Source organism: Panicum virgatum, chromosome 8N, assembly GCF_016808335.1.
Source record: "Panicum virgatum strain AP13 chromosome 8N, P.virgatum_v5, whole genome shotgun sequence".
Lineage (NCBI taxonomy): Eukaryota > Viridiplantae > Streptophyta > Magnoliopsida > Poales > Poaceae > Panicum > Panicum virgatum.
The window spans coordinates 2,385,094-2,410,701 of NC_053152.1; the positions used below are offsets into that span (position 1 = coordinate 2,385,094).

Sequence of the window (25,608 nt, forward strand, 5' to 3'; positions counted from 1 at the left end):
GTTGTATGGTAAGATTGGCAAAACTGCTGGAAATACTGCTAGCATGAGCATGCAGCCTTCGCTTCTTGACCCCGCGGATGGTGTGCTTAAAGAACCACCGAAAGCACCTCCGCAGAAGCAGGTTTGGGTTCCAAAGCCCAATGAGCCGAGGAATTCCCTCGACACGCTCCCTGCTGCCACATCCCAGGTTGCCCAGAAGAAGAGGGCTGCTCCTTCCCGTCCGCAGGCTAGGCCTCCACCTCCCAAATGTGAGGTGAGGTACCACTGCGAGTTCTGTGACAGGGATGGTCACCTGGAGGAGTTTTGCTTCAGGAGGAAGCGGGCTGTGAGGAGAGAGCAGGAGAGACAGAACGCGGACATGTACTCTGCTCGGGTGCATGGTCCTTCTCGGCGTGGTGATAGGCGAGATGCTAGGGCGCGCCGTGTAGGTGGAGGTGAGGGAGACGGTGGTGGTTACCGTGCTCCAGCGGGTGGTCGCTTTGCCGGTCGTGCTCCTGGTCGTTTTCAGTACGGCTATGGACCACGGGATCGATGCTTTGGAGGAGGTTTTGAGGCTCCACGCTTTTCTCGCGGTGGTGTTCGTCAGTCACGCGGTAGACGGGACGGGGGATACGTTTTGTCTGGTTTTGCTAACCCTTCTGTAGAACAAATGGCTCGACACTGGTTTGCTTCTCACTTTGCTAACCCCAGTGTTGAGACATTTGCTCATCCTTTGTCTCACTACTGATGTGCAGGTCGGAGGCTTGGAGAACAGGTGGATCATGGACTCCGGTTGTTCGCGCCATATGATCGGGAATGACAAATGGTTCTCCAGCCTCACGCCGATGCGCTCAAAAGAGTACATTGTGTTCGGGGATAATGGAAGAGGAAAGGTACGTGGATTTGGCGTTGTTCGGGTTTCTGATTGCTTTACCCTGAGAGAAGTTGCTTTGGTTTCGAACCTTGGTTTTAATTTGCTCTCTGTTTCGCAACTTTTTGATGAGGGGTTTGAGGTTCGCTTTAAGGAGGGCTGTTCACGTGTTCTTGATTCTAGAGGAGATTTGGTTTGCCAGATTACACCTCGCGATCGAGTTTTCTTGGTTGACTTCTCTGGAACTCCTTTTGGCCCTTCTCATTGCTTGATGGCTGGTCCTTCTTCTGATTTGTGGAAGTGTCATAGGAGACTTGGACATTTGAGCTTCAATTTGTTGTCGAGACTGAGCTCACTTGGCCTGATCCGAGGATTGCCCAAATTGAAGTTTGAAAAGGACCTTATTTGCCATCCGTGTCGCCACGGGGAGATGATTGCTACTTCACATCCACCTGTTAATCAGGTGATGACCGCTCACCCTGGAGAGTTGCTACAAATGGACACAGTTGGTCCTTCTAGGGTGATATCTGTTGGTGTTAAGTGGTACGTGCTTGTGGACGACTTTTCTCGCTATTCTTGGGTCTTTTTCATGAGAACCAAGGATGAGGCTTTCGAGTTTGTTCGAGACTTGATCTTGAGGTTGAAAAACGAGCTACCCCAGGCCATGAGAGCGATTCGCAGTGATAATGGCATAGAATTCAAAAACGCTCGTTTTGACGCCTTTTGCAGTGATCAAGGGCTCGAACACCAGTATTCTTCTCCCTACACTCCACAGCAGAATGGAGTTGTAGAGCGGAAGAATCGGACGGTGGTTGAGATGGCGAGGACGATGCTTGATGAGCATAGGACTCCTCGCAAATACTGGGCTGATGCGGTTAACACCGCTTGTTACGTGTCCAACCACATTTTCTTGCGTGCTTTCATGCACAGGACTTCTTATGAGTTGCGGTTTGGATGCCAGCCCCGTGTTGACCATCTCAGAGTTTTCGGTTGCCGGTGCTTTGTGCTGAAAGATGGAAATCTTGATAAGTTTGAGTCTCGCTCGTCTGACGGTGTCTTTCTCGGTTGTGCTTCTCACTCTAGAGCGTACCGTGTGCTGATTATTGATACTAACATCGTCAGAGAGACTTGTGAAGTCACTTTCGACGAGACTGCACCGTGCAATTCTTCTGTCTTTGAAGTTGCAGGAGATGATGAGCTCGGCACCCCCATCTTTGAAGATGAGGAGGAAGAAGCTGTAGATGGTGAGGTTGAGTCTACCACGCGTGCTGTGGACCCAGCTATCTCTGCCACGAGCTCGGACGATGATGACGGCCCCGACCCGACTGTGTCTACTTCCCGGGGGCTGATCGAGGAGGTGACTCAGGCTTCACCAGCTGCACCTGAGGAGACACCAGCTTTGGTTGAGGAGGCGACTTTGACACGGGAAGCACCGCGACACATTCAGCGTCGCCATCCACCTCAACAGATGCTAGGTGATCTCAACGAGCGAGTCACCAGGTCCAAGGTAACATGTATCGCTGGCTTTGCTCATTCAGTGTTTGTTGCCTCTTTTGAGCTCAAAGATATTGGACACGCTCTTTCTGATTCTAATTGGGTCAATGCCATGCATGAGGAACTTGAAAATTTTGAAAGAAACCAAGTTTGGGTTTTTGTCGAGCCTCCACCTGCTTGTAATCCCATCGGAACGAAGTGGGTTTTCAAAAACAAGCAGGGTGAGGATGGTTTGGTTGTTCGGAACAAGGCTCGTCTTGTTGCCCAGGGGTTTTGCCAAAAAGAGGGTATTGATTTTGAGGAGACTTTTGCCCCTGTTGCTCGTTTGGAAGCTATTCGAATCCTTCTTGCATTTGCTGCTTCCAAGGGTTTTAAAGTTTTCCAAATGGATGTGAAATCTGTCTTCTTGAATGGTTTTATCGAAGAAGAGGTTTATGTGAAACAACCCCCTGGTTTCGAAAATCCCAAGTTTCCAAACCGTGTTTATAAAATTTAGAAAGCTCTTTACGGTTTGAAACAGGCACCTAGAGCTTGGTATGATAGATTGAAAACCTTTTTGCTGGCTCAGGGTTTTAAAATGGGATGTGTTGATAAAACTTTGTTCCTCATGCGTTCTGGCAATGACTTTCTATTAGTTCAGATATATGTGGATGATATTATCTTTGATGGCTCTTTTCACGCTCTTGTCTCCAAGTTTTCTGAGCAGATGTCCAGGGAGTTCGAGATGAGCATGATGGGTGAGTTGCAGTTCTTCCTCGGGCTGCAGATCAAGCAAACTCCTCAAGGCACTTTTGTCCATCAAGCCAAGTACACCAGAGACTTGCTGCGGAAGTTCGACATGAGTGACTTGTCTCCTTAGCCGACTCCGATCAGTACATCTACGGCGCTTGATGAGGACTTGGACGGCGAGGCGGTGGACCAGAAGGAGTACAGGAGCATGATCGGCTCTCTCCTGTACCTGACGGCGACGCGACCGGACATCCAGTTCGGCGTCTGCCTCTACGCGCGGTATCAGGCTTCGCCGCGCACCTCCCACAGGCAGGTGGTGAAACGCATCTTCAGGTATCTGAAATTCACCCCTGAATTTGGTCTTTGGTATTCTACGGATTCTTCTCTGGTTTTGGTGGGCTTTTCTGATGCCGATTTCAGTGGGTGTCGGTTGGATCGCAAGTCGACATCCGGCACTTGTCAATTTCTCGGTACATCTTTGGTGTCTTGGTCCTCTCTCAAGCAGGCTAGCGTAGCGCTTTCTTTCACAGAAGCTGAGTATGTTGCTGCTGCTAGTTGCTGCTCCCAGATCCTATGGATGAAACAAACCTTGCAGGATTATGGCTTGAGTATTGGTAGGGTTCCCATCTTTGTAGACAACATGTCAGCCATTAGCATTGCAAAGAACCCTATCCTACACTCCAGAACCAAGCACATAGACATCCGATTCCATTTCCTGCGAGACAACCATGAGAGATGACACATACACCTGATCCATGTCCCTTCAGAGAGGCAAACTGCAGATATCCTCACCAAACCACTAGAGCAGGACACCTTTGCTCGCTTGCGAGGGGAGCTTGGGGTTTGTTACCCCTTTTGATCGCTGACTTTTGTTTTGGTTAGCTTGATAGGTCTTTGTTTTTGCTTTTCTTTGTTTTCTAGGGTTGGTAGTTGCATTGTGCATATGCATTGTATATGTTTGCATTTTGCATTGTCTCACTTGCACTAGCATTCTTGTATACACTGCTATGATCTTCTAGTGCCTGCTAGTGTGAGTTGATAAACTTGATCATGTATAGCTTGCTCCATTGTGTATATGACATCATCTGAGTTAAGATATTTTGATTTGAAAATCTGAAAACATGATCACCCTGTCTTGGCCACTAGCATTTTAGGGCGTGTTGATATGCTTTGCTATCTTATTCATGCTAGTGTAGCTTTTCGTTAAGCAATTCATACTTGAAATGATCTAAATCTGATAAAATTGTTTGAACTGTTCTTGAAATGGATTGAAAAGATCCAGGTGGAATTGCTTGTCGCACTGATCGAGCTTTCGGGACGGCTCACTTTGCACTTGTGAGAACCCGGGCAAGGCTGTGCATGACTGAAATGAGTGCTTTAAGGTTCTGATTGTCTTTGACATAGGCTCGGCCTCGTTGCTAAGTAAAACATGACAAGCTTTCAACCCCTGGCATTAAGAATTGCTTGATATAAATTTGATCGAAAAATGAATGTTTACAACATGCTTTTGACTATCTTGGCTCACCTGTATGAGTATGATTAGCACTGATTTCCATTCTCTACTTGTTAGTGCTAGATCATGGGTGATGCTTTTATTTCTCCTAAACTGAACTTGCCTAGCTCTAGACTGATTTGATATACCCTGTTGAGCTAGATGCAGGTCCTGTTTATGGATGCACACGTGCTTGAGACTAGATGTTGCTCATATCTTTGTATCCCTGAATGCTTTCACTCACACCTCCCGCATTGCATTCATTGCATAGCATCTGTTTAGGGGGAGTCTCTGCTTCAGGGGGAGCTTTATGTCTTTTTAGACTTGATGTGTGCATGTGCCAACAAGGGGGAGAATTTTGAGAGAAGTGATCGAATAAGGGGGAGACTTGTTTGATTTTTGAGAGTGCATCATTTTGGGAGAGTTGCACTTGTGAGAGGGAAAAATTTTGCTTGGGGGAGTTTCTGCTTTGTTCTTGGCTCCTGGTTTTCCTCGTTTTCCCTCTGCTTCTTGCATGACTGCGTCGAGCGTTACCTCTGTTTTTGAGGTGTCATGTTTTGGCTTTTGATCGATTGTTTAGGGGATCGATCTCTGCTTGGGTAAGTGACTGTTTCTGCTTTTCTGAGCTTTGTGTCACTTGCTTGAGGTCTTCACTTTTCTGCTTCTCTTTTTATCACTTCTCTGGTTTCAGGTGGTGTGTTGACAATGCACTCATCAAGGGGGAGATTGAGGAATGTTGAGTACTCTATCCTGCTTGTGATGAGTGAATTGTCAACCGTGCGGTGTGATCGTGCGCTTGGTCTTTGGATTGCAGGTACACGGGCGTCGAGTGTCGACGGGGAGCTGCCGTGGAGGTGCTGTGGCCGATGGACCGTGCGGTGGACGGCGGTGAAGGGCAGCCGGGACCGGAGCTCGGACCGGGCGGCAGCTGTGGCGTCCACTACTGGATCGAGGGCGCAAGCGGTGACGGAAGGCGGGTTTCTTGGTTTGCGCCACAAAACCAAGGAGGCGGACGGCGGTTGAAGACGCCGAGTTGTGGAGGCACGGGTGTCGGTCTAGGGACTGACAGAGGCGACGGGCGTCGACGGCGTCTAGGGCCTCGCTGCGGGCGAGGAGGTGACGGGCGTCGGGCGGCGTCTAGGGCCGTCAGAAGGCCAAGGCGGGAACGACGTCTAGGGCCACGGCGTGGAGGCGAGAATCTTCCCGTGCGTGAGGTTTTGACGGTTTTCTCAAAACCTGCCATCTACCCGGGTTTCGCGGACCCTCCAAAACCGCGGACTGGATCTTCATCAAGACGGTGGCATCACGGAGAAGACTTCGTTTCGAAGAAAGAACCTCGGCCGTCGGATGAGGTCATGTACAGGGGGTGCTGCAGGCCAACCGGTCTGACCGGTCCCTGGCACTGTTCTGACCGGTCTAACCAACCGGTCTGACCGGTCCTGAGCAGATTCGATTTGAGAAGTTCCTCTCGATTTTGTTTCCGCTTTGCGACTCGGGTCTTTTTCTTCGAGATAGCTTGTTCATAGCTATTCTCGCTGACATAAGTTCGAGGGTTTGCGGTGGTTTTGGGATATATGCCGACAATTCGAATTTCGACGACATTTTTGATCGGCTCCTATTCACCCGCCCTCTAGTCGCCGGTTTCGGTCCCACACTACTAATGCTAACTTGTAAATACTCGAGGATGCCAACGTTACACTAAAAGAGATTATACTCTGAGGAGCTCTGTTAAGGCACAGGAGGATAAAGGAACAGCTACAGTTCTTTGCAGGAGGAGGAAAATGCCAAGTTGCCATAAAATAATCCTCCTTTGCTATTCCAGCAAATCAACCACTATGGCCTTGTTTAGATGCATAAACTTTTAGATGTAAAATACTGTAGCACTTTCGTTTGTATTTAGTGATTATTGTCCCACCATGGGTTAACTAGGCTCAAAAGATTCGTCTCGCAAATTACAGACAAACTTTGTAATTAGTTATTTTGTTTAGCTACATTTAATACTTCATGCATGTGTTTAAAGATTCGATGTGATGGGAAATCTTACAAAGTTTTGGAATTTTGAAGACATCTAAACAAGAGCTATATTCATTATTTCTTCCCTGAGCTTCTTCTGTTGGATCAGAACGACACCAGGACTGCTTGACTTGGATTATGTGATGGCACGATACCCGTTAACGATTTGTTAATTTGGCCAGCTAGCTACAAACCTACAAGTCCGTGCACCTTGCCAGCTTCTTTATTGAGCTTGGTTGGTGGAGCCTCCAAGTTTGCAGCCTTCAGGTCGTTTACTAGCCCCTTGATTTCCTTCAAAATTCCAATATTTTATAAGATTTCTTAGCACATCGAATTTTTGAAGGTATACATAAAGTATTAAATATAGATAAATAAAATAACTAATTATACACTTTATCTATAATTTGCGAGACAAATCTTTTGAGCCTAGTTAACCCATGGCAGGACAATAATTAACAAATACAAACGAAAGTGCTACGGTGCTTTACAACCAAAACTTTATGCATCTAAACAAGGGGTAGAGAGGTTTCTTTCCCGTCTTCGGAAAAAGCAGCTTTCAACCAAGTTTTTTTTTTTGTTTTTGTTAATTTGGCCACCTTGATAGTTTTCTAGACATGTTCTCCTGTTAGTATAAAGTCAATGCCGCCTTCGGCTGTGATTTAAACCTTGGTAGTTTGCAATGTCCATCAGGAAATGCAAATGTGCAAAACCTTCCGTTGGAATGCCCCTCGGCGTCATGCCGCCTAGCTCCAAAGTTGCTCAAATGTTGTTCTGAAAAAGACAAAAAAAAAAGTTGCTCAAATGGAGGCACCATGCCCATCCAAAATGCTGGCCGCAATTGTGCACAAGATGTGGCCCTGTCTAGTTGCTACCAGTGTGCGGCCCGGCCCAGATGGACTTGTGTGTGATACGTGAGCATGCTCAGTAAACACTGGTGAGTGGTGACCTTCAAATGGGTTCCTTCCCAGCTATTAAAAAAAAATACAAGCTATGCCCACTGATGTGAATGTTTCCATTCCAGCAGTAAGTACAAATCATCGGAGCTCTTCTACCAGTTCCTTTTTTCTTTTAAAAAAGATATTTTCGTTTTTAAAAAGATTTTGCACCGCATCAACACGTGATGATTCTTTGCTTTGCTACTGAAGAGGTGATCCAAATTCCAAAGCAACCGCCATGAGCCCATGATCAGTGCCAGCAAGAACTCTGCAGGTTCATTGTTTACAGAAGAGAAGACTACAATTTTTGGTGATCAGTTTACCATTCATTCCATTAATTACCGAAACAAACATACAGGCATCGATAGGCTTTACACAGAACTTCGTGATTCTAGCACCATCAGCTCCGATAACAACGCTTCATCACGTACAAATTGCTGCTAACGCTTGCTAGGCAACACGGACCATGAACGATGGTTTGGGAAGCATGCTCGGCTCCGGCGAGGTGATGAAGCCAGGTCCAGCGTAGAATGATCGCGGCGGCGGCTGATCCCGTGGCATGAACAACTCCACGTCGTTGCTCCCGGTGCTGCTCTCTCCGTCCTCGAGCTCTTCGGCCCGCTGCGGCGCCCGAGCTGGCTTCTTCTGCGCGTCCCAGCGCTCGGCGGACGACGACGACCTTTGGCCGTTGGGGTGCCTGCAGACGCGGCACGTCTTCGTCTTGTTGCTGATCGCCGAGGATGACGACGCCGACGTCGACGCTGGGCTCGCCGGCTTCTTGTGCGCGTCCCACCTCTCCTCTGAGTCGGCGCGGCTGCTGCTCGCCGGGCTGGTTCTGCCCGACGAAGAGGTCAGCGTCACGATCTTCTTGTTGCTGCCAAAGGAATTTTGGCCACATGAGGAGGAGGAGGAGGACGACGACGACGACGCCGGGCTGCCGGCTGGTTTGGTCTTGTGCGCGTCCCACCTCCCCGCGGCGTCGGCACGGCTGGGCCTGCGCAGCGGTGAACTGGGGAGGATGACGGCGCACGGCGCCGCCGGTAGCAGCGGCAGCATCGTGCGCTTGGGCGGAGTCGGGAGCAGCCCGGGAAGAGCGGCGTGCGCCATGGCGAGGTGCACGCGCGCAACAGGTATCGCCATGGATCGAGGCCGCAGGGAGCCGCACCCGGCCAGAAGCGCTCGCAGAGTGGAAGCGGAGGAGCTAGCCGAAGTTGAGAGATCGGGGTTGAGGAGCTGATGAGAAATTGAGGGGTCGAGTCGAGATATATATAGGTGCGCGCCAGTCCGAACACGCTGCCACAGAATTCGACTCGCACTCGGGAGCCCGGAATCGGACATGGTCAGTGGATGACGCATTGACGCGGCTTCCCGCGGCGTTTGTTTCGGACACCAACTCGGAGTCGGTTCCCTGTTCTCTTCCCCGTAGCGTTCACGGATTCGTCCCACTGGATCAAGGTGCTGACCCTCCGAATTTGTAGGTCCAAATTTATTTTGAGGAAAAATCTATATTTTAGTACTGCAATTGTGACGACGCTTTTCCTCATTTTTCCTTGCCTTTTTATTCTGAAAATCGATGTGTACTTTCGAAGGTGATCAAAGGGGTACGGATGTGTGCATATTTTATACTTCTTCCATTCTCTATTGATAGTCACATTTCACCTTGACACAATGACCAAGGAAAAGCAACCTTGCTTATCATCTAATTAATGTAACACAAGGCTTTTTTTTGCTAGTTCTCCAATATCTTTGCTAGAAACTCGTCGTTACTTGTGCTATTTATTGTCATGGTCCTTATCAATAGCAAATAGGACTATCATTTGTGAATATTTGAGTTTTGGTAATAGGACTATCAAAAGAGAATGGAAGGAGTAGGGGTGAGTGCGCGTGTTGTAAGCGTCTATGCCTGTACTGTATTTTAAAAGAATGATATGAACAATCAGCGTAGTGATGCCTCATGCTAATTGCAATCACTGGCCGAAATAAAACAATAGGGATGTAGTAAGGCCAGTCTCAGTGCAGGTGTCATGAGAGTTTTATGAACATTAAATACATGACACATCAACAGTTTTGCTGACTTAGCAAGGTAACTAATGAGAGTTGAGAGATGAGGAGCGCTTCATCACCATGAAACCAACACGGTGGCGCAGACGAGCAGCACCTGATCGAGAACCAGACCACAATGCTATCTTGCATCGGGACATCAGCTATTCAGCTTCAGCTTGTGTTGTGAATCAGAAAGAACAGTGAAGAGAACGGCCAAAGGATGAATTTGTCTACCTTTTGGCTTTTTTTTTTTTGGGTAGAGAATTGTGATTGAGCTAAGCACCTTGTGAATGGATAGGATAGCAGAGGTGTATTTTTTTTGTATCTATATCTATGTGACAAACAAAATGAAGCCAGGTTAACTGGATCTAGTGTTTTCTTTTGGTTGATCCGCTTGCTTATCTTCTCCATCTTCAGTGCAATGTGATGATACATGTACAGTTTGCCCCACATGACACTGCCACACTAAATTCATTTTCTCACTTATTGCAACTTTTTCCTTCTGATAATTTGGTTAATGGTTGCATTGTTCTTTGCCTGATTGGCCTGGTGGTTGTTCACCTGATTGCTCCACTGAAACCACGCCAGCCCTGCCTCATTCACGGAAGATCTCAGTTCATATACATAACTGCATTTCAATGAAATCTGCAGAGATGTTTGTGAACCTTCGCAAATTAAGCTTTATGCTATATTGGTAACTGATTTTTACTATCCATTTCTCCTATACAGCGGGGATTTCTCCTATACAGAGGGGGTCAATGGAAATCAGTCGGCAGCTCTGACAAGGAAACTGAACCAATAACAGACCTACAGAACCTTGCCCTGTTTGGTTTGTGCTATGCTAGAGAATAGTAACACTTTGACCTCTAATTACGTATCAAACAAAGTCAGTTTACAAAACCAACTCCAAATCCCCCGCGCTAGGAACCCTGAAGAATCTAATGAGACCTTTGACCGTGTGATTAGAGGATGGTTACCGTAGCATCATTGTAGTCAATCATCGATTAATTACCGTCATTAGATTCGTCGCAAAAAATTACTCCCATCCCTGAAGAGGTTTTGCAAATAGACTTTATTTAGTAGCCCGTGCATAGAAGATTCTTTTCTAGCAGAGAATAGGGTAGAAGGAACCAAACAGGGCCCACTGGATAGTCTGAATTTGAAAGCCATGTTGTTTTTAATGCCAAAATTAAGGCAACACACATCTCCCCTCTGTTGCGCTAAGGCTTTTTTTAGAGCAAAGGTTTCCCCTGTTTTACTCAAGAGAACAAAACGTTCACAGCAGTGTAGTGCATGATAAGTTTGCCCCACACTGATGGGCTAAGTTCATTTACTGCCTTCTTGCAACTGTATTGACAGACCCTCTACACTAAGTCACATGTACTCTATATCACACGTATTTCACATCCCCTGGACGCTCGGTGACAGGTGCGAAAGAAATGGATAACATCCGGCTGCTTCTGCTTCTGCTTCTGTGGCGTCTTGGGGTGCAGTTCGATCATCATCAGTGAAATCAGGAACCGCGCGACAGCGAGAACCTCTGCAACAAATGTGACTTCAACTTCCCCTCCCCTGAACTGTTCCATTTTCAGGTGCTCCAGGGATTTTGCGAGGCAACATGCTGTCTCGACGGAGGGGCAGACATGGTTGCAATGGCCACTATCCTTGTCGAGACGCTGCACGTTACACATTACAAATCAATGAATCAGTCAATTCTAAGCAAAAAAATCATAATAGATCAGCATTACATGTAATGCAATGCAATGCAATAAAGCATACCGAATCGTGAGGTTCTTCAAATTCGGAAGCCAGCGCAAGACATATAGCAGGCGTAGTGCGTGCTGTGCAGTGGCCATCTCAACCGCCATGGCAAGAGTCTGTACACAGCAACACTAAAATCCTCTTCTTCTGGACTTGCATAGGGCGCATAACATACAGATCATGTTATTTTACAATTTAGCAGGGGCAATGGATGGATTGAATGGCACCTAGCAATTGATAAGGCACTATGCCACAATGGCTACATTGGTTAAGGCAGATACCTTGATGACCCAATATGATGCCATAGTGATATCTTTCTATTGCAAGTTCAGCTTGTCAAATCATCCTCAAGCTGCAACAGTAACTAGTCTCGATCTATAGCGGCTGAGAACCTGCTGCCGCCGCCACTGCCTTGGGCACAGGTACCATCCCCAAGCTGAGGTGTGTCAGCGCAGGCGAGTGCGCAAAGAAGAGCTTGTGGATCGCCATGCAGCGCCAAAGCCGAACTGAAATCAAGCCTGGAGAGGCGATGCATAGTCCTTTGTCGGTGCAGCCTTGAGTTAGAGCGCAGCACTCGATGTAAAGCCTCTTGCTGGGAACTGAAGTGGCCCTAATACCCATTAAGCTAAGGACCTACACCTAAGACACACCAACTCACTCTAAAGTCATTTAGCTTTTTCAATTTATAGCTACTTAGTGTATAAGGTCCTTTCAACGACAGAGCCACTTTCTCGCTTCTGTGTAGCAGAGCCTACAAACTAGATGAAGCTGGTTTCCAGGAGCCGGAGCCTTCCTACGATTAAGCCCAGACCCTTTCTGATCCCGGGTGGTAGAACCAGCCTACGATAGATCACAACTTATACACTAAGTACTTAGAAACTGGAAGACTAACACTTACAAAACACTTGCTTTATTATAACTCAATAGTACACAACACACCCTCTCTTTGTGGCTATCCTAGCACTCACCCTTCTCATCTACCATGCTCTTAGATAGATGGCATGGCAAGGAGGGGGTCCTCTATTTATAGGCCAAGGCGGATCATAGAGTGGTGACATGTGTCCCCCCTTCTAGAGAATTTCAAAATATTATAAGGTTTTCTAATTTATTCATTACTAATTTTAGTACTCCATGAAAATATCTTCCTATTGCCTTGTAGAGAATACTCTAGAAGGTTGCTTTGTATTCTTCCAACACTCCCCCTCAAGGCAAACTTCTATCCAGACTTGTTTTTTCAGGCCATGCCGAGTGCTTTTGGAAACTTCTCAAATTTTGCCTTGTTTAGACCTTTTGTGAAGATGTCAGCAATTTGCTCATCTGTCATGGTAGTGGACTTTTATGTGTTTGGTCCTTGCATAAAAAAACTAGATTTTATGCTAGGCGTATAGACGATAAGTTGTCACAGAAAATCCTTACTTGATAATCTGTCGGCTGATGAAGATCCTCCATCAATTGCTTAAGCCAGGTGCTTTCTTGAGCTTCCAGTGCTGCTAATCAGTACTCAGCTTCAGTACTTGATAATTCCACAATGGGTTATCTCTTGCTGCACCATGATATGGGTCCTGACCCAAGACTGAAGAAGTATCCTGTGGTTGATCGTCATGTGCCACAATCTCCAGCGTAATCGGCATCACAATATTCCATCACCTGACAATCCTTAGTCTCCTTGTATAGAATACCAAAATTGATGGTGCCTTTAACTTATCTGAGGATGCACTTGACTGCATCAAGGTGAGGCTTGTTTGGATTGCTCATGTATCGATTGACCACTCCAACTGGATAGGAAATATCTGGCCGAGTTAGGGCAAGATTGATAAGGCTCCCGACCAGTTGTCGATACATAGTCACATCCTCCAAGTCCTTCCCTTCATCTTCTTGTAGCCTCACAATGGAATCCATAAGAGTAGATATGGTCTTACAGTCAATCATCTCGTACCTTTGTAGAAGATCCTTGGCATATTTCTGTTGACCCAGGAATAACCCTTCTTTTGTGCACTCCACCTCAAGTCCAAGGAAGTGCTTCAACTCTTCAAGATCCTTCATTTGAAACCGGGCTGAGAGATTTTCTCTTGTCCTTTATATCTCCTTAGAATAGTCTCTGGTGATGATTAAGTCATCAACATAGACTAGTACTATTGCTAGTCTACAATCCTTGGTCTTCACGAATAAGCTAGAGTCTGATGGAGTGACTTTAAAACCACTGTGCACAAAAAACTCACCAATCTTCCTGTACCATGCTCGTGGTGCTTGCTTCAAGCCATAGAGAGCCTTCTTCAGTTTACACACGTACTCGGGGTGGATCTTGCTCTCAAAGCCTCTTGGTTGCTCCATATGAATATCCTTTTCAAGTTCGCCATGTAGAAATGTGTTCTTAACATCCATCTGCCACAACTTCTAAGACTTGCAAGGAGCCAATGCGAGCAAGACTCGAACAGTTGTGATTTTTTCCACTGGCTAAATGTTTCCTCATAATCCAGCCCATACTATTGAGAGAAACCCCGAGCCACAAGTCGAGCCTTATATCTTTCAACTAAGCCATCTGGATGAGTCTTTACTTTGTAGACCCATATGCAAGATATAGTCTTTACTTCATTTGGCCTTGGCACTAAAACCCATATTTGATTATCATATAGTGCCTTAATTTCTTCCTCCATCGCCTTATGCCACTGAGGACCTTTTGATGCTTCTTCATATGAAGATGGCTCAATAAGTATAGGCTCATCGACAAAGGCAACATTTTCATACCTTGGATTAGGCTTGATCTTCCTTGTTGTCCTTCGTAGTTCTTGAATAGGCTCCTCAAGCTCCATTTGTGGCAATTGAGGTTCCTTCGGTGTCATATGATGTATGCCGGTCTTTCATGGGCTCTTGGCTTTCACTGATGAACTCTCTTTATCTTCACTTGGAGTTTGTGCCTCCTCCTCATCCTCTACGATTTCTTCTGGAACCTCCACCAATCCTTTAGAATTAGGTAACTCGACCTTTTTAGGTGACCACCAAGCAGAAGCTTCATCAAACACCACATTTCTTGAGTGTGGCACTTTCCTATGGTTGGATCGCAGCAGCTCCAACCTTTCTGTGCATCATAATATCCGACAAAGATGCACCGAATTGCCTTCTTTTCAAACTTGCTCCTTAGGTGATCAGGCACAAACACGTAGCAGACACAACCAAATACTTTGAGATGGCTTACCACTGGCTTCACCTTTCATAAACTCATGAGGATACTTGAACCCCAACTTTGGTTGAGGTAGCCTATAATGATATAGGATACCGTCCTCATACACTCAGCCCAAAATCTTCCAGGCACATTCTTGGCATGAAGCATACTTCGGCAAGTTTCAGCAAGGTGACGATTCTTGCGCTCTGCTACTCCATTCTTCTATAGAGTATTGAGGCATGTCAATCGCCTTCTTATCTTGTGCTCCTTGAGATAGATAGTGAACTCATTTGATAGATGATCCCTTCCATTGTCAGTGCGGAGGCATTGAATTTTTATGTTGAGTTCACCTTTTATCTTCTCTTTGAACTCCTTAAACTTTGTGAAAGCTTCAGACTTCTCTTTCATAAAGTAAACCCTGACGTACCTTGAGAAGTCATCAATAAAAGTCACCATGTACCTTATTCCTCCAATAGATATTTACTTGACTAGGCCGAAGACATTTGAGTGTATGAGCTCCAAAGGTGTCTTCGATCGATGTTCTGACTCCTTGTATAGCAATTGATGAGCCTTGCCATACTGACAACCAGCACAAATTATGTCTGTCCGGATGTCTATTTGAGGAAGCCCTTTCACCACTAGTCCCTAAATCATCTCCTTCAATTTACTATAGTTAACATCTACAAGATGCGCATGCCACAAATCATCGGTCTCATTCCTTCGAGTTTTGTCCACATTAGCGGATTCAGCTGAGAGGACATAGACCGATTGCCTCCTCCTTCCTTCCATGATGGGTGTGCCAATCATCTTCAGTTTCCTGAAAATTGCCACACCTTCTAGTCCAAAGAGCATATATTTTCCTTCTACTGTCAATTGAAGGACAGACAATAGATTCTTCTTCAAACCAGGAACATGATAAACCTTCTCAAGTTGGAGTTGCTGAGGACCATACCTTGGAATGACCGCCTTCCCAACATGAGAAATAGATAATCTCGAGTTGTCTACCATCAACACTACTCTCCTGACCTTGTAGTCGGTCATATCCTCCAACTTTTTGTCATCATTGGTCATGTGATTAGAGTACCCTGAGTCAATGATCCAATCCTCCTTACAATTCTTGGGTGTACCACCTCGAAAGTTTACCGGAGTTAGATCAGTTCTCTTACTCGCGGGTTATCAAACGTAGTTAGACTACAATAGTAACCAGTAGCGTAGACATGGTGCCTGGGCTAAGGGTCACATTCGTTTGCCTTATATCCCATGGTTTGTAGAGATAAGACGCAGATGGTGACAGCCCTGTCGGTCCTTCGTAATACTCCACATTCGGATATAGCGAAGAGCCGTTGGTCGGAGTCTCCTGACCATTTCAGGGGTAAGCTGGTGCCCGAAGCGAGTCTTACCCAAGAGATCGACCTTTAACTCAGCTTTAGTGCTACCGTAGGAATCCTCTCCAGCCTTGCCACTCAATCTTGGTGTGTCCTTGGACTGACTAAGTTAGGAGTTAGTGCACACACATTCCCTGTGGATACGATACCCTTGAATACTCACGGGGAAAACTATGACGGTATCCGTAAGCTTGTGGATTTATTCGCATCGTTAAAATACCCAACAAGCCTTTTGTCGCTGTTGCAGGGGAACGGTTGCTGTTCTAACTTCAAACCTAGTTGGTCCTCATATCCTTTTCTTTGCCTTTTCAAAAAAAATTCTAAGCCTTTGTTTTTCTTTCTTGCCTGTACCTTCACCCCTACTACCCATTCTATCATCGCATCTTTTGCCTTCTTTATCTCTACCTTTATCCCCATTACCCGTGAAAGGTTGTCTTGGTCCATACCTTTCAACCCTTCGGGGTGAGTCTCTAGAGCCATGCTCTCTGGACCGAGTTCCTTATCTTGCTGCGAGAGTCACCCCTCACTCACAGAGCTAGTTTAGGAAAAATCCTTCTCAAGGTTAAGCTATGAACATCCCTACCATCACCTACGAGAGAAGGAGAGTGAGCAACTAAGGATTTCCATCAGCGGAATTCAAGCTTTCAATTCGAGTATAGATAAATTTTGTTGAAAGGAACCTCACTTGAACAGCAAGAATCTTGGGTAAAGAGCGCTTCATGCAAATCCTACCCCCCTAGATTCGTTTATGGTACATTCTCCTTAATTTTCCTCGAGACCATGTCTCTAGGGAGGTTGAGGAAGGAGTGATTGGAAGAAAATGGGTCATTTTTATGACTCTTCTATCTCAACAACAACTCCCTGAAAGAGGTACCATATGAAGCCCATCATGTTCCCGTGTCAAGGCAACCTCCGAGGTGTTTTCATCGAGGAATATTAGTCATAGGGCCATACCGATCGAATCAAGTGAAATAAATTCACCTTCATATCCTCGATTACCAATCGAAGCTAATCAAATCAAGTGATTCAAAACTCACATCTTGTTCCTTGATTTTGATTGATGACATATAGAAGTTATGCTCACCCATCATTTCAAATGAACTTCTATTGAAAACTTAGGATGGATTGCTTTGCCACCATATTCATCTTTGATGAAATGTGAAGCCTTCTACCTAAGGAGGGGATGGGTTGAAATAAACTCATTTCCCTCGTGACCCAAACTCCAAATTGTTCATTTGGCCCACAGAGTTACAGATCCTCTTTCACTATTGGGCCATGAACAATTCTTGAGTTACTCTATCCGGAGATCAAACCACTCACACCATGAGCATGAAGTTCCTTTCTGGTTCATCACAAAATCAATGCTCATCCTTGATATCTCCGAGATCTTTCTTCTGTTGTGCCAAGTCGCTACGAGTCATATGATCATCTTAGGGTTCCCCAACATAGATGCCCTTTAGGATGGTTGTTTTGGGTTATGCTTATCACAATATCTATGCAAGGCTCGTTGTTGCATTTGTGCACTAACCTTGCATCTTGAACAATGATAAATCAACAAATGGTGGTAAAACTGGGAACTATGACACCTGCAGGAGGAATCCCCATGGTCGAGCTTGCGACCATAAATAAAGCACTGCCGGGAGATAGCCCGGAGTAACTTTTAAAAAAATCTTTCTCCTAAACAATAAAGCAAGAACATGTTTTTAAGCATAGTATGCACGTTAGGGTATTCTTGAACCTAACCATTTCAGGTGATGATTAAGAAGAATAGGGGACATACGATGCCTGAGAACACGAGGGCTATATCAGCTGAACACTTTGATGCTCTTTGGAGTTGGAACACACTCGAAAGGAGACCCCGACATTGCACACTTGACTTTCACACAAAAGTCTAAGTGTGGGGGAAATCGCTGAGCGTCTTGCTGCAAGTTCCAGCCACCCAAAGGAGTATCCTTGTTTCAAGAAGGTGTCAGCCCTGGTTTGCTTTAAAAAAAATAGAGATAACAAAGAGAGAAAAAATATATAAGAAAAAAAGAGAAAGGAAGAAGGAAAGAGTGAGAGAGAGAGAGAGAGCCATGGCTCCACACATGCACACAAATAATCAAGAGTCTGCTCCTCTTCCTTTCCAAGCCTTTGCTGCTCCATTCAGATTGGCACATGCTCACAAGCACAAAGGAGACGTACTTGGCATCTATAATCATAGAGCTTTTTGCCAATGGATTAGGACTCCAACAAACATTGTTCCCACACACGAGGCAGGAGTATCACACACCATCGCTGCAACAATTTTGAGACATCCATCTGGCGGTAAGTATACTCTGGTAAGCAAAGGTGCGGTTCCCCAATCCCTTACTCATATTTATCTTCGTAGAACTTGATCTCGCAAAATTCTTGCTTTGGTTTGGATGCATTTGGACAGTACATCCATAGGCTTTTTAAATTAAGCATGGTGCTTAGGTTAAATAGCCTTCTTTAATCAAATTTGACACGGTGTTGAATTTTGGTTGATGAACTTTGAAGTAATAATACCGTAAACTTTGGGATGCATATCTCTTTGGACAAACCCCTGCAAGAAACTTTTCAAATTTGTTGGGTAAGGTCCTCAATTCGTGCTCGAAATAATGCAAGGTACTTTTTGCGCTTCAAATAATAAAACTTGCAACATTCAAAGGAGACACTTTTTAGCTTTCAAGAGTTCAAAATGAGCATTTTGTGAAAATGCCTCTTTGTTTCGTTTAGTTTTCATCCTAGCCATGCATGAGTTCTGATAAAAGGATAAATTTGGTGAACAATTAAAAAAACTTTTTTAAATAAAAAATCTCTCTAAAAAAATAATAATAATTAAATAATTTGATGGCAAGCATTTTGGGATCCATGCTAGCTTAAATCTTTGGACTTGATTTTTCCTTAAAGCATGGATGTGAACAACAAATCTCAAAAATAAAAATCCTTTCCAAATCCTTATGCATCCCTCAAGTATTTGTTGTCCACTAACCTTTTGTAGGGAAGAAAATAAAAAAACAAGTAGCGACGCACATAACTCCACGTTCAACACAACGCTCCTTGGTCCGAAGGGAAGACAGATGCATGAGGAACCATGATGAACAAATGCAAAGCTTTGCTTCGTGTTTATGAAGAGTAACTCTTGCATTTTTGTTCATCTTGGTGAGTCCCTCCAGATAACTATCCCATACACCTCGTACATCCTTGCTTCATGTCTCCACCCTGCTATGTTACCCATCTTGTTTAGCTTGCTATGAAAACAATAAATAAAAAAGAGAATAAATAAAAATATATCGAATATAGAAAAAGGAATATAAATAAAATAAAATAAAATAAGTGCTCCAAATAGTAATTTTCTTGCCTCAATAAAGTTTAGACTCTCCGGTGTTAAAATCGGTAGAGTCTCTTATTTTTTCCACTTTTGTTTTTATTTTGAATAAAGACAGGTACAAGAATAAGTGGGGGGAGATCTATTAGAATCACCCATACATGTTCAAGATCTCTCCCCCGTACATGTTGCACACCATCGATGATCCAGCACGCTGAAGACCAGAACAGATGGAACTCAGAGAAGGATGGATGAACCTCTGGTTCGACCAGACCACCTCTAACTTCCCTCAGTTCCCTCTTCTTCCTCTACAAGCGATGGTATGTGCAACACGTCCCTCACAAACTCCCTAGAACTCCCTAAGTTCTTGAGTTTAAACGAATTTCTTTGTTGATCACTAAAACTAAACTCAGAGAACCATACCAACCCACCTTATGCGCTCCATGCACTTTCATGAATAAACTTCCATACTCTTTATTCCTCGCTTTCTTTCTAGTTCTTGTTAACATATATCTTCATAGGGACCCCATGCAATCTAAGTAATTTACTAATGTGATATGATTGGATGAACAAAACCATGCTCTTCCTTGCAAAGTACTTGGAATTTATTTTAAAAAAAATTCATCAATAGCTTGCCACCTCGAATTAATGAAAATTCATACCAAAGCCAAAGTTAGATTTTTAGTGCTCAAACCTTCATATATAGTTTGACTTTGCTTTGAGTTTTGTCAAATTCTTTGACCCTTGTTAGAGATTTGTCATACTCTCATGATCAAGATCACATACACGTCCACACACATGCTATACTTCTACACTGGAAGATAGCAAACATTGTCATCCACCCATAAAATAAAACTCCACATACCATGATTCTTTCTCTCTAAAGTGACCATCAAGGATGTGGGCTATATAAAAAGAAATAAAAGATGCATACCCAAAGAACGGTATGCCACATGCTCAAAAGGCATGTCAAAAAGAAAAAAGAAAAAAAGATGCATACCCAAAGAAGGTATGCCACATGCCCACAAGGCATGTCAAAAAAAGAGAAAAAAAAAGAGAAAGTTAGTCCACATCCAAGGAAAACAAAGACGAGAGATAGATCATGCAAAGGAGTTCATCCATCCTCCACCAAAAAAATATATTCCCACACACTTGCGCGTCTTGATCAGATTGTATGACTCATTTCTACTTGGATCTTATTTTTGACTTAACAATATAAGCAAAGCAAGCATACATCTTTTACTCCTACCCTGAGCTCCACATAAGCCTGATTAGGTGATAGGAGAAAGAAGGAAACAACTTTACCTTGGTGAGGATCTAAAATACAAAGAGTGATTCGAGAGATTAATTTGAGGAGCAAGACTATTATTTTGTTTCAAAATATAAAAACCCAAGTTCTTAAGCAGAAAGAGCTAGGAACCTGAAGTCTTTATTGTTCCATTCTTCAACTACCCAAGCAAGCATGGTAGCCACTCAAAAGTTCATTGAAATGGGAAGAAGCTTCGAATAACTTGTATGCAGGTTACATCAAAGGAGCTGCATCCACCTTAGTCCTTCAATCTTTACTCAAGGACGAGCAAAGGGCTAAGTGTGGGCGTGTTGTTGACAGCTGTTAAGTGCAAAATATATACCGTCAACTACTGCATATATAAAAACTTAAAGAATAATCATCAACAGTAGTGGTAGGAGTTATTACTAACGAATTCCATGAGTGTTGGTGAATTGTTGATTGCAGGGATGCAAGTGGGGAATAACATGAAAACACGCAGAGAACGCAGAAGAAATACACAGAAGATCCTATCATGCGTCTCACTTACAAGAAGAGCCCACAAACCAGAGCAAATGGGTATGCCATGTAAGATGCACCAAAAAATCTATACAAGGAGCCTACGAGGAACGCACTGACCGAAGATGAGCCCGAAAGGCCTCGGAAGGGGTGTAGCCGAACCCCTGGTTCGGCTGACCCCCCCCCCCTTGGGCCTAATCAGGCCCACTTTTCTCCTGGAGTCTCCAACTGCGTTCCCTAAGACAATTCTTGGGTGTACCACCTCAGAAGTTTACTGGAGAATCCACCCTTGAGAGGGCTATATAAGGAGGAGGAGAGCCCCCCATTACACACACCACCAATTCGTCCAACACCATTTGAAGATGTAGTGCTCCAACGCTAAGGCGAGGCCCTGTCTAGGCTAGTGCGTACAGTAGGAGGAGGGTGAGGAGTAGTTCAGGGAAGCGCCAGGCCTATCAGTGCTCTTCTCCGATCTTGTACCTCTATGGATGCTGGTTTCCTCTGGTATGAGTAAGGTACTATTTATGATTCTTGTATTGCATATTACTTTTGCTTGAGTGCGATCAGTTCTCTTACTCGCGGGTTCGTCACTCCGTTTATACGGAATGTTGTAGTTTGCTACGAGATATCAGACGTAGTTAGACTACAGTAGTAACCAGTACGTAGACATGGTATCTGGGCTAAGGGTTACCTTCGTTTGCCTTATATCACACGGTTTGTAGAGGTAGGCCGTAGGTGGTGACAGCCCTATCGGTCTTTCGTAATCCTCCACGTCCGGATATAGCGTAGAGCCGTTGGCCGGAGTCTCCTGACCATTTTAGGGGTGAACTGGTTCTCGAAGCGAGTCTTACCTAAGAGATCAACCTTTAACTCATATCTAGTGCTACCGCAGGAATCCTCTCCAGCCTTGCCACTCAATCTTGGTGTGTCCTTGGGCCGACTAAGTTAGGAGTTGGTGCACACATGTTCCCTGTGAATACGATTCCCTTGAATACTCACGGGGAAAGCTATGACGGTATTTGTATGCTTGCAGATTTATTCGCATCATTAAAATACCCAACAATCATCTTGATCGATCGATTGAAGGCTGCAACAGAGAGGGAGGCAGGGGCACGGCCGGGGAGGCTGCCGGGATCATCCCGAACTCCTGATCGATTGCAAGCTGGATTGGGGATAGTTAGAGTGATTCAGAGAAACAGAGGAGGTTTGTCTGCTGTGAGAAACAACCTAGTCACACGTTTTCTATTGAACCTAGTCTGTGTTTAGTTCGCGAAAAAGTTTGGGTTTGGGTACTTTATTACATTTTGTTGCTATTTGACAATTAATATTCATTTATTGACTAATTAGTCTTAAAAAATTCATCTTGTATGAAATAGTTAAATTGTATAAATAGTTAGTTTTTTCAACAGCATTTAATGCTCCATGCATGCATCCGAAGATTCGATGCGATGAGTACTGTAGGAATTTTTTCAGGAACTAAACATGCCCCAATATATCATTTCAATTCACAAAAGAACTCACTTGTTGACTAAAATTTCTCAGGTCACTGTTGACGGCCATTATTTCACATTTTTGACCATCAACTTCTCGAGAATAAATTGAGTTTTGCACTATGTTCCATGCATATTTTATTTGATTCTAATAAGTTCCACAAGTTTTGGATGAGTTGTGCTTGCAGGAATCCACTGTCCAAAGATGGTCAAAATCAGAGAAAATCCCGACCGCCCGGCACATTTCGTGCCGACCGGCCTCACACCTCCACATACATGGGTCCAATACTTTCACTGGCGCAATGTGACATGTTCATGAGGTTCCAGAACAAGGCAAACATTTCATATCCTGTCGGTGGACCCAGAAGGCACAAGGTTCAACTCAAAAGCCCACATACCAGTGCCAAGATCGTCAAATGGGGAAACCACCCATTCCAGAAGCAAAGTGGAGTACTGTTGTACAACGTCGGCAAAGCGGAGGGCCGAGGGGCTCCAAAGGCAGGCCGCCCGGCCTACCTCAGGCCGCCCGGCACAAGATGGAAGCATCCGAGGAAACCACCTAGAGAACCGACGTCCAGAGGAGATCAGGAGCCGTCCACGGGAGGTCGGTGGGCAGATGGCACACCCCTAGGCCGGCTGGCCTAAGGAGGGCCGCCCGGCCCCATCTTGTAGCCTCCCGGCTTTCGGCTTCGCGTGGAAGTTAAGCACCACCTCTACAGTTGCATGCACTTGGCGCTAACAGAATTACCGACCTTCTACCGACTTGGAAGCCTATAAATAGCACTCTCCCCCTCACTTGTAAACACACGCTCAAAGGAGCAATTCTCTCTTCTCAAGTCTAGAGTAGGTTAGTAGTTGGGAGTTAGAGTCGAGTCGAGCTTATCTCTGGGATCCGGAGTCGTCATCGGAGCTCGGTAAAGCTCTTGTATCTTTTCCTTTGACTATTTTAATATATGTTATCTTCTTTATTTACTTGAGCCAGCTTTACTTTCCACAAGTATTTATCTTCCCAAGTACTAGTACTTGTCTGCGGGAGTAAGTTTTACCTCTACTTCAGTTTAAGTTCCCTTTCTTGCTTGTCGGAATTAGTCTTACGGGTTTTCTCGCCCGTTCTAGTGTAACTCAAGTTAGTTCACTAGGTTGAGGGAGATTTCTCTTGAAGGCCTCAAGAGAAATCCTAGTACCGAGAGCAGACGTGGTGTCTGACTCAGTGCTAGCTAGAAAGTGTGTTCCATCCCACGGTACCGCAGTGGTAGGTGGCAAGTGGTGACAGCCTTGTCCGTCCCTCGTAGTCCACCACGTTCGAGTGTTTTCATATCAGTAGGATTGTCAAAAGTATGTTGGGCCCCTTCTCACCCCTGTCTGCGCCCTTCGCTTAGGCCGCCGAAGTAAGTTCCTGGTTCTGACATCAAGTTAGAAACTTAGACTAGTTTTAGTGAGGCTAGCTCAGTAGTTTCGAAGTGTTTCAGGAGTCCTTTCTCGCTCGTTGTCCTCCCAGCTGCTATCTCTCTAAGGTATAGAATCTCCTGTGTGTCACACGGTCATAGCTTGGCCATTTATCTCATCAGTTATCTGGTTTACCCCTGCTGAATTAGTCGGTCGATAACTTCAATAAGGGATTGTCACTACAATTTACGATACACTTTACCATAGTGCTTCCCTAAGGATTTCACGATATCCTGGAATACTCCAAGGTGAAGTGCTACACCGGTGAATTCTGTGCGCTTGCAAAATACCTATTCAGATTGAGCATAAGAGACACCAACAGTCACGTGACCTGCTAACGGTTCCTAGGCTCTATCTATACTATAAATGTTGAAACAATTGAATAAAATTGTCACCAAGATTAACCCACCCACCCTTCTCATAAAACATCTCTTGAAGACCTACATGTAAGGTTGGTTGGTTGACAGCCCCTTGGTGGACCGAAAAAACTGAAGGAAGGAATGATTCTGCCAAAAGTGAAAAATCTTTTTTGTCACCGTGCGCCATGTACCCGCCCGCGCGTACCCAGTTTCCTCGATCTTCCTTTTGAGTCAATTCCCTATATGCCATTGGAAAATACAACCAATCCCTTATGTGCCATTGAAAATTACCACATTCCTTCTATGCCATTATTTATAATTTCACATCCCTTACATGCCATTGCTGTTAAAATAAGCTACCAGACCTGTTAAAGGGTATGGTGAAAAGACAAGAATACCCCTAGCTAGGATGAATCATATTTGTGGCCTTCATCCCTTCTATGCCATTACAAACAAGAACAGTGTAAAATGACCTGGTTATTTTATCAAGAGATGGAGTGCGGACACAATGACTGAACAGCTCATACAGAGAGATGTCAAACATATTAAATTCATTGCAAGCTGTGAGTTTTGTTCATACAACTAATTTTTGATGTCCAAATATGCATCATTGCTAGCAACTAGTGCTGTCCATACATGCCAAAAGCAGCAGCAACAACCTCCCAAGGTTCCAGCAAAATAACAGTACATAGTCAAGGTTTTACAAAGAGCAAGCAAAACATGACATATCAACTTGCAGCCCATACATAATGAATCGCATCAACTAGACATTCAGATCTGACAGCGAAAGCTTTCTTTTGCTTCTAGTATGTGAGGCAGGGCTATGCTTGTGGGGAGTTGTCTTGCTTCTAGTACGCATTGCTGGACTATCATGTGGCATTGGAACTTGTTTCATCTTCTTTCCTGTTGTCTGTGCTCTCCCTACTGTCTTTGCCTTCCCCTTCGTTTTCTTCTCCTTTGTAGGCTTCAAGGTAGCTGGCGGTGGTGTGCTTTCACGTGTAGGTAGCATAGGGTACTCAATGGAAAGTTGCTCTATCTGATTTGAGCCACTTCCAGACCTGCACATGTGTTCCATACATGAGGACAGATTATGATTGTTAAATGATCTAAATGTTGTTGAACAACTAAGTGCTGCACATGTACCTGAGAGAGTATCTAGAACCTAAGCTAGCTGAGGCACTTTGGCTGTCATGCAAATATGTAATCAGAAATTTATGAAAATTTTCAAAAAACTAAAGTAGAGTATAAGTGTTCAGATTCTTACCTATGAGGAAATTGCATTGTGTTTTGTGTTGAACCAATAGGTACAATGCTACTCTCACTTGATGGTGCAG

The 25,608-nt window shown here is 44.7% G+C and overlaps 1 protein-coding gene across 1 annotated transcript; it reads right to left on the reverse strand.

Moving 5' to 3' along the window:
- Nucleotides 1-7,963: 7,963 nt before the first annotated feature.
- Nucleotides 7,964-8,653, reverse strand: LOC120686577 (putative protein TPRXL). The gene has a single exon (XM_039968791.1). It carries the CDS (start codon nt 8,651-8,653, stop codon nt 7,964-7,966), a length of 690 nt encoding a protein of 229 aa, XP_039824725.1.
- Nucleotides 8,654-25,608: the final 16,955 nt, after the last annotated feature.

Coding starts and splice junctions, on each gene's coding strand:
- LOC120686577 (XM_039968791.1), bottom strand. CDS start 8,653: ATGGCGATACCTGTTGCGCGCGTGCACCTCGCCATGGCGCACGCCGCT.